Source organism: Cebus imitator, unplaced genomic scaffold (genome assembly GCF_001604975.1).
Source record: "Cebus imitator isolate Cc_AM_T3 unplaced genomic scaffold, Cebus_imitator-1.0 Scaffold284, whole genome shotgun sequence".
NCBI classification, from domain to species: Eukaryota; Metazoa; Chordata; class Mammalia; order Primates; family Cebidae; genus Cebus; species Cebus imitator.
Genome location: NW_016107599.1, coordinates 1,554,373 through 1,563,931, shown reverse-complemented (window position 1 = coordinate 1,563,931; position 9,559 = coordinate 1,554,373). Strand labels below are relative to the sequence as shown.

The window sequence follows — 9,559 nt, the reverse complement described above, 5'->3', positions numbered from 1 at the left end:
AAAAAAAAATGGAGAGAGAAATGCCGATGTGGTGGTACTTGCCTGTAATTCCCGCTGACTGGGAGGCTGAGTCAGTAGAATCGCTTGAACCTGGGAGGCAGAGGTTGCAGTGAACCAAGATTGCGCCATTGCACTCCAGCCTGGGCAACAGAGCAAGGCTCTGTTTCAAAAAGAAACAAAACAACAACAACAAACTTTTTGTGTTCTGAGTCTGTTTATGTCTTTTGTCAAATGTTTTTTTGAGTGTGGTCATTATTTTTTTTTTAAATGGCCAGTTATTTTCTTCTTTGCTTCTGAGTGTCCTGTGATACGATGTTTAGAGATTTTGTTGTCCCATAAGAGTGTTTTGTTTTTTTTTTCATCTTTTTCTCTTCTGTTTCCATTGGGTGTTTTGTTAATCTCTCTGTACTTTTACTTGTTAATTCCTCAGTGGTCCCCAGACCACACTGTATGGTTTCTGTTTTCCAGGTGTTAGTCACCCCTCCCTCCACCCATGGTCTTGGAATGTAATTATTGGTAAATATTGCCTGTAGAATTGGGTAGCATGAGTATTCTGCCACCTTTGGATGGAATTTTCTCTGAGTAATAATGAGATCTGGGTGGTCAATTGTATTCTTGTTTATCTTATATTTTTTTCTGATTTTATGTTTACTTGTTCTCTGAATTACTAAGATAATTCACCATCTTTTGAAGTTTTCAGTTTTTTATTTTTTGCTAAAGCTTTTATGGTTCTTTTTTATATCTGCTTTTTTTTGCTGAGATTTTCCATTTTCCCCTTGTTTCAAGTGTGGTCCCTTCTTGGAATGCATTTGAAGTGTCTCTTTGATGTGACAGTCACCTTGAAATGATCGTCTGTTGTTTACTTTTTCCTCATGACTTGACATTTTCTTAGTTCTTTCTGTGTTGTTATTTTAGATCGTATTCTGGACATCTTGACTATAGTATTGGGAGGCACTGGGGTCTTGTGTGCATCCTCAGGAAAGTATTGATACCTTTTTTAGCAGAGTGCTTTTTGCGGGCTGTGCTGCAGTTTCAGTTTCAAAGCATTTGTGGTGCTCCTTGGATCAGCCGCACTGGGTGCCTGTCGGCATTCTTGCCCGGAGATCAGTTATCAAAGCCCACGGTTTGCTCTTCAGGGTCTGATTCTCTCAAGCTCATCTCCCTGGTGAGCTTAGGAGTTCATGCATGACTTTATTTGCTCTTCGGGTCAGTCTCCTTTCTGAAATCTTTGCGAGTTACTGGGGGCTCCTATCCCTGTGTGCCTACTAGAAGGCCAAGATGTGAGCTTCCCCCTGTGTGTCTGCTTGGAGGGTTGACTGTCCAGAGGCACAGAGAAGGATATCAGAGTGGTGCAGACTGGCCTCATGGTTTTGAGAGCTCAGCTCTTTGGGTCAGTGAGGTGGTTTGTATCAGGGAGGTGTATGCGCCTGTCCTGCCAAGACTGCTATGATGTCATTATCTCCTGTGGTTTGCTTGGAGGCTGGACTGGGAGAAAAGGGAAGAAACAAAAGAAAAGACACAGGGATTCCCCTACTTTCTGTGCCCCTTCAGAGTGCCTTTTCCTGCTTGTTGGACCAGGAAGAGGGGCTGCCCCTGGAGCTGTGTCTATACACGGGGCACACCTCTTAACTCCATGCTGCCTTTTCAGTTCAGGCCAGGTGGCACTGGAGGGAGATGGAGCTCACTGCCTGTTTAGAATAACTTGTTTCTGGCTCCTACTGTGATCCACCTTCTAACATTTATTTTTTGAGTCTTCATCTTCAGCTGAGTGCATTCTATCCATGACTTATAGTTCCATTCAGTGGGAGAGACAGGGTAGATTGTACTTACTCCATCTTTTCCAGAATTGGAACTCAACATTTTTTTTTTTTTAACACAAACCAATTCATGTCATTCATCTGCTTAAAACTCTCAAAATGGCCGGGCGCGGTGGCTCAAGCCTGTAATCCCAGCACTTTGGGAGGCCGAGTCGGGTGGATCACGAGGTCAAGAGATCGACACCATCCTGGTCAACATGGTGAAACGCTGTCTCTACTAAAAATACAAAAAATTACCTGGGCATGGTGGTGCGTGCCTGTAATCCCAGCTACTCAGGAGGCTGAGGCGGGAGAATTGCCTGAACGCAGGAGGTGGAGGTTGCGGTGAGCCGAGATCGCGCCATTGCACTCCAGCCTGGGTAACAAGAGTGAAACTCCGTCTCAAAAAAAAAAAAAAAAAAAAAAAAAACCTCTCAAAATATCTTCCCATTATGCTTGGAATAAAATATGAATATTTCCCCATGACCTTTCCTCTGTTTTGACTCTGACATCACTCTCTTCTTTGCTGGTTCTGTTTCTTGATCACACTGTGCCTTACGATTTTTGCATTAACTGCTCATTCTCTGCGGAAAACTGTCCTCCAAGACCATCACGTGATTGCTTTCCTGTCATTGCATTCCTAACTGCAGCATCATTTCTTCAGGTTGGCCCTTGTTTGCCATCAAATCTGAAGTCATTTTTTAAAATTCCTGTTAATGTTGTCAAGAGATTCACTTAATTTTTAAAAACTGTTTGTGTCATACATGTCTTATGCCCTGCCTCATATACTAGCCCACTTTTAGACTAGCTATTGCCATGGCAACCAAATTTATGCAGGTGTCACCTGATGGCACCTTACCTTAGCTGTGCTGAGCATCTCTTGCTTTCTGGAATATTCTAACTGCCTTCTTTGAGGCTGTAGGATTGGGTGCCCATGGGTAGCCTCTCTGCACAGTGCCTGCAGGAAGTGTGAGAGACTTGACCCCTCTGGGGGAAAGCTTGACTAGTAAGGGAAAGAGCTGGGAGAGAAATTATTTTCTCTTCTGTACCTCGGGTGCAGTGCTAAGGCACAGTCCCCTTGGCTCCATAGAAGGATGGTGGATTGAGCCCACAGGGCCACCAGCTCAGCAACGTGCAGCAGTGTGCACTCTGGTATCACCTTCTCCTCTGCTGCCCCACTCTGCACACTCCACCTGGTTCCTAGCATCCCTTCCCTAAGCAGTAGCTCTGTGCAAACCCTTTTCTTAGGCTCTGCTTTCTCGGGGGATCGCAGGCTAACACGGTATTCCAAGTGACTTTAAAAATAAGTTTTATAAGACATTTCAAGTATAAGAAAGATAAATAAAGGTCTCAGAAGTATCAATTTATCTACTGCCCAGACTTGTCCATTTTAAGCATTTCACTGTATTTGCTTTTAATTTTTTAATTTAAAGAGATAAGAATATGCTGTTAAAGCTTTGTATATTCTTCCATACTGTGTCTCTTGCTCTTTTAGCATGAATGACTACTCTTAAATTTGATGTTTATAGACAATATTGAGCATTTTAAAACATATTTTAAAATTTGATGCATATATTATATGGTATCTTCTGGAACTTACTTACCCAGCAGTTTTAACATGAGATTTGTCTGTGGTGGGGCATATAGTTCTTTTAAATTCATTTTCACCTCTGCATAGGTTTCCACCATGTAACTCTATCATTGTACACCTGTGTCTACTCTCTAGTTGATGTGCACTTAGTTAAAAGCAGTTTTTTAATTTTCTAATCAATGTTGCATTGAATACTTTGAATGTGTTCTTTTACTAAATTCTGAGTTGATTTAAGATAGGCAGCTACAAATGGAATTGTTAGGTCAAATGCTTTTCTCTCTTAAGGAGTCATACCAATTTGTATCCCTACCAGCAGGGAAAAGAGTTTCCATATTTTCACTCAATCTATAGCTTGGCCAATACTTGGTACTGGGATACTTTAAAAATATTTCCAATTGGTTGTGTGAGAAAGAATGCTTTTGGGATTTATTTCCATTTCTCTGACTACTAGTTGGATTGAGTTTCTGTTCCTGTTTATTGGTTATTGGGTTTCCCATACTTTAAATTGTTGATTCTTGTCTTTTGCTTGATTTTCTATTGGGTCATTTCTTTCTTAATGATTTATAGGAGTTCTCTATAAGTTCAGAATTCAAATCCTTAGTCAATTTAATGTGCTGCAGATGTCTGTGAAAAGTTATTTGTAACACATTAAACATGAAGCTTGTCTTTGCTTTGGTTATGTTAATTTTAATGCAGCCAAATGTTTTATTCTTTTCCCTTATATTTTATATGTATTGTAACTCTTTTGAGAAATCTTTCTTTTTTTCAAGATCATGAACTGTTCATCTATATTTTCTTCTAAAGATTTTAAAATATTGTTTTACTGTATTTAGTTATTCATTCTATTTGGGATTTATTTTTATTTATGATGTGAGGTAGGGATCTAATTTTCTGTATATGTGCATAATCATTTTTTCCAGCACTATTAAGTGAACCTTGTGCCAATTAATCAACACCACCACTGCAGTCATCTCTCCAGTTTCCTTATATTCGTGGGTCTGCTTTGCAGCTGTCTTTTCTTTCAGTAATGTATTTCTCTGTCACTGCCCCAGTGCCACTGTCTTCATGATTACAGCTTTATGACAATTCCTGATGTCTATTAGGCCAGATTCCTTCCCAAAACCTCCCACATTGTTTTAACAAAAACCCTGTTGTGATTTTTCTTATTGAGTTACATTGAGTTTATAGAAATTTGGAAAGAGATAACGTCTTTAAAAATATTAAGTCTTTCCATCTTTGAACATAACGTGGGTTGAGCATCCCCAAACTTGAAATGCTCCAAAATTCAAAACTTTTTGAGCACTGACACGATGCCCAAAGGAAATGCTCCTTGGAGTGTTTTACATCTCAGATTTTTGGATTTTGGATACTTACTTGGCAAGCATAATCAAGTATTCCAAAATCTTAAAAAAACCCCGTATTTGAAACACATCTGGTCCAAGCATTTCAGATCAAGGATACTCAACCTGTACATCTCTGAACTTATTTTTCTTCTTTAATATTGTTCCACAAAACTTTTGCATTTTTTGCACAAATATCGTGCATGTATTTTGTTAGATTTATTTCTACCTGCGTTGTGGACTTTGTTTCTATTATAAATGTACTTTCTCAAGAAGCTTGTCTTGTAATTGTTTTTCGTTGATGTGTAGGACTGGTATTGATTTTGTGTCTTAGTCTGTTATTCAGCAATCATTTTCAGCTTTTTTCTAATTTTACAAAAAATGACAGCAAATTTTATATTTTTTTAAAACAACTCCATCAGTCCTGCCCTTTTCCCTCACAGGGGTATAATAGCCACGAATGGAGGGAGCTTGTGTTTCTTATTCAGTTCCTCAGGAGGTATTTGCTGGATGAAATAATTAATAAAAATCTCCAATTCAGGGCTGAGGAAATAGTGCCCCACTCATTGTGTCAGAGTGGTTTGAGTAAAACATACACTGCTGCCCTCTTTGCCGAAAAAGGGCTTCTTGTTTTCACCCGGCAGCCTGGTCTACCACACTCAATCTGACTCCATATTCCCAAAATAGCTAGACTCCTCCATGCTGTGGGACTTTGTTTTCTTCCCTTTTCTAAGCCAGGCAAACGTGCCTGTCCTCCAGAGATGCGCCCTGGCCTCAGCTCTTCCAGGAAGCTTTCATGGATTTCCTCATACTTCAGATAGATGTGTCTAGAAAAAAAGCAAACCCAAAAAGCACACAAGAATTAAGGTAAACCGTATGCTCAGAGCCTTAGCCTCAAAACCAAGCATCCAAAGCCATATGGAAAGGTACACAGAGTCAGTGACATTATGGTGGCACACACCGCTGCTGCAGCCTGGGAAAGGAAACTTACTTATGAATAACAGCTAGGAAGCCAAGCTCCACCAATACATCATCATGTCAACAATTAGAAGGAATAGAAACACTCGGTCCAGACGCCCCCACACTCAGACAGTGAGTCAGAAAAAAGCAGAGGAAGAGGACAGGAACGCATTGTGTACCGACGATGCTCATTCCTGCGCCGTCTCCTAAGCGCTCCGTTCTGTGACTGTAAACAAAATACATTTGAACCTTTTCTTCCAGACTTTTAAAAAATCACTTCAATTTTCCTCCTCTGATAAATGTTTAACGAGTTCCCTTTTCTGATGAAAGATTTTGCTGTGATTAAAGATTTCATGAAGTTATGACAACAGAGGAATAGATCTTCATTCTCGGAAGCTCATTTTTCTGTGAGCTGAGCAGAGAGGCCTCTTGCAGGCAGCTGTCAGAGCTAATGAATGTTTTCCAAGTGCCGAACCTCTGGGGAAGGAAGCCCCACCCACAAAACCCAGACTCAACTGATGGCAGCTGTCAACTCTAGGTGTGCGGCACCCCATTGACACTGTGCTACCTGATAGAAATGGCGCCATGGCTGACACCTGTAATCCCAATACTTTGGGAGGCCGAGGCAGCAGATCACCTGAGGCCAGAAGTTCGAGACCAGCCTGGCCATCATGGTGAAACCCTGCCTCTAGTAAAAATACAAAAATTAGCTGGGCATGATGACAGGCACCTGTAATCCTAGTTACTCAGGAGGCTGAAGCAGGAGAATCACTTGAACCCTGGAGATGGAGGTTGCAGTGAGCCAAGACCACATCACTGCACTCCAGCCTGGGTGACAAAAGTGAAATGCTGTCTCGAAAATAAAAAATAAAAAAAAAAAAAAAGGGAAATGGTGACATGCTCCCACCTTCCCTTGAGAGCAGGTCACATGCCCATGTTCTGAAAAACTGATCTTTCACAGATGCCCTGTGGCCTTTTGACAAAGTCGTACTTGTGTGTGTGCATGTGTGTGTGCGTGAACTTCTGGGCCTGCCGCTGCACCCCCGGCGTCTCAGTTCCCCTCTCTGGAAAGAGGGAGGTCACGTGTGGCTTTGGAATGAATAGAGGTCCACGTCTACCGGGAGAAGCCCGGGGTTTTGAGTGCTCCATCCAGGGTCTTGGACATCGCGGTAGCACTCCTGTCCTCTCCTGAGCCTCCCTCTCCACTGCCGGTGGGGGTCTGAGGACTGCTCCTGAGGCTGTTGTGATGAAGTCACAGGTGATTGTCCCTTTCCTTTGACCGGACTTTCTTTAACAACCAGCAAAGCCTTGCCTCCCACTTGGAGAAATACATTTGAGAATTCAAATGCCCTTTGGAAGGCCATGCTTTGAAGTCACACTACGCTAATCATAATGACCAGGGCACAGATCTTTTTCTCCAAGTTTTCTCCCCCAATGAAAACTATTTATCCTGATCTTCCAAGAAGAATGGCCTCTGCTCAGTTGTTGTCATCTCTGTCTGTCCTGCCTTGGGTGCAGCTGTCCATTGAGATCAGCAGACATTTATCGATGACCTGGTAATGTGCTGACTGTGATACTTGGTGTCCAAGATACTGTATGAATTTTTGGCAGGCATTCAGCTGTCATGTTAACCTAACAGATGATGACTGACACAAATGGCACGTGTGGGGCTGAATTTTTCCACTTTGCACATGGAGCTAATGCGTCTAGAGGGAGGCCGGCAGTGCAGTGCCAGCCGCTCTAGGATGTGAATGCTCCCAAGTACCTCCGACCCCTGCTCTGCCATCCACAGCCGGTGGGTTTTGTCCTCAGTGTCCCTGAGGCTTACTGAGCTTCTAGGCATCCTCCTTGCTTCTAGGGAGGAAGGAAGGGGAACGAGGAAGGCTGAAGGGTAAAAGCCCTCTCCTCCCAAGACACGTGTTTGTATTTGGGAAGGAAAGCCTCCAGAGGTCTGTGCCTTGTTGGCTAGAACCCCCCCACATGGACTGGCCCTTGCAAGGAACAGTGGGAAACTGAGCATTTTACTTCTCACCTCTGTGGGAGAGTAATCAAAGGAGAACAGGCTTCAAAGGGTGGTGAGGAAACGTCCAGTACCTGCCCCCTTTCTAGAGGTGCCTGTGTGGGAGAAGCGTGCAATGGGTGTGCACACACACAAGCAGGACACTTGTCCTCACGCCTCAGTGCCTAGCTTGGAATCTGGTAGCTGAGGATGCTGGCTTGGGCATAGCCTCATTGGATGGTACTGCATGCCTGTGTTTCTCCACAGATGAGAGGCAGGTGTTCTAGTCCTCAGCGTATCGAGGTTTGGAGAACTCAGGTTACCTTCCCAAGGTCACTTGGTTGGTAAAAGGTGTGGCTCAGCTGTGAGCACATGTCCCCAGGACCCCGGGACCAAGGAGGACCTGAAGCCTAAACCCACTCTTTAGAGTTCACACTTGTGTTCGGAAGCAGTCTCCGTAATCCTCTGAGCCTGGAAGCATTTGGCTTCCGATATACTTTGCTCTTAAGTGGCGGGAAATCTTTGGAGAGTAGAAAAAGGAAAAGTCACTTGTCTTTGGCTGTCACAGGATTGTGAACTTTCTTTTGTCTTTAATGCAGCACCCGGCAGTGCCACCTGCTCCTGGATGTCTTCAACTCCACGGAGCATGAGCTGACCGTCAGCACCAGGAGCAGCGAGGTGCTCATCCTGCACGCCGGCGAGTGCCAGCGGTAAGTGCCCCGTGGCCTCTCAGGCCACCCCTGCCTTCCTCACCCTGCTGGGGAGGGTGTGGACATCATCCACACCGAATCCTCAGGGGATGAGCAGCTTTGTCTCCCTTTCAGAGATAGCGTAGTGATTATTTCAAGTTTGGTGGGAGAATCTGGAGTGGTTTTAAATTAGAGCCAAGTGCAAGTAGGTAAAACTGATGCGTCTGAGGAGGTAGCAATGTGTGCCTTCAGAGCCCACGTTTGAGGACCTGGCAGCATTCGGGGGTCTTAGCTGTTAAATTCTTTAGTGGTATCTGGGTCGGGCGTGGTGGCTCATGCTTGTAATCCTGGCACTTTGGGAGACCGAAGTGGGTGGATCACCTGTGGTCAGGAGTTCAAGGCCAGCCTGGCCAACATGGTGAAACCCTGTCTCTACTAAAAGTACAAAAAGTAGGTGGGCATGGTGGTACATGCCTGTAATCCCAGCTACTTGGGAGGCTGAGGCAGGAGAATTGCTTGAATCCAGGAGGCGAAGGTTGCAGTGAGCTGAAATTGTGCCACTGCGCTCTAACCTGGGTGATAGAGCTAGACTCCATCTCAAAAAAAAAAAGTACCTGGAAATAGTCTGGGAACTGTATGTCAGCATCAGTAGAAATTCCTTTGAGGAGTTAATGCTACAGAAAGGTAAGCCAGGCTCAGACCTTTGGGAGGGGAGCACAGTCACTCAGCCCCAGTCTCTGGAGGGCAAAGAGAGCTGGCACTAGCAAACGCTGGCCAGGGTCAGCCTCAGGAGACCCCTGGCCCGGCAGAGGTGGGTGAGAAACTGAGGCAGAACTGAGAGCTGGTGAGGAGTGAAGCCAAGGCTGCCAAGGCATTGCTGGAGGCTGGTGGAGCTCAGTGATTCCCGGGTGCTGTTGTCCTTCTGTGGTGGAGCCCCTCAGTGGGCCTCTGACCCACTCCCCGCTGGACCTCCCTCCATAGTGAGAAGCTGTGCCTCCAAGCTAGCCTGGGTTCCAGGACATACCCTTACAGATGGAATTACAGATGGAATAATATTTTTTTTTTAATTGCTAAAGACTTCAAATATACAGAAAATAACTTAGAAACTAGCATACTCACATCCTAGATTTAAGCATTTTGCTATATTTGCCCCAGATCCTTCTCTCTCTCTGCCTCTTTCTTTT

General features: G+C 44.2%; 1 protein-coding gene across 4 annotated transcripts in view; it reads left to right on the top strand.

The window, feature by feature from the left end:
- TRAPPC9 (trafficking protein particle complex 9) overlaps nucleotides 1-9,559 on the top strand; it is a 715,201-nt gene that overhangs the window by 466,934 nt on the left and 238,708 nt on the right. For all 4 annotated transcript variants that reach the window (XM_017501725.2, XM_017501724.2, XM_037728923.1 and 1 more), the window contains one exon: nucleotides 8,286-8,396. In XM_017501725.2, the coding sequence (XP_017357214.1) occupies nucleotides 8,286-8,396 (111 nt within the window). The remainder of the gene's footprint in view (nucleotides 1-8,285; nucleotides 8,397-9,559) is intronic.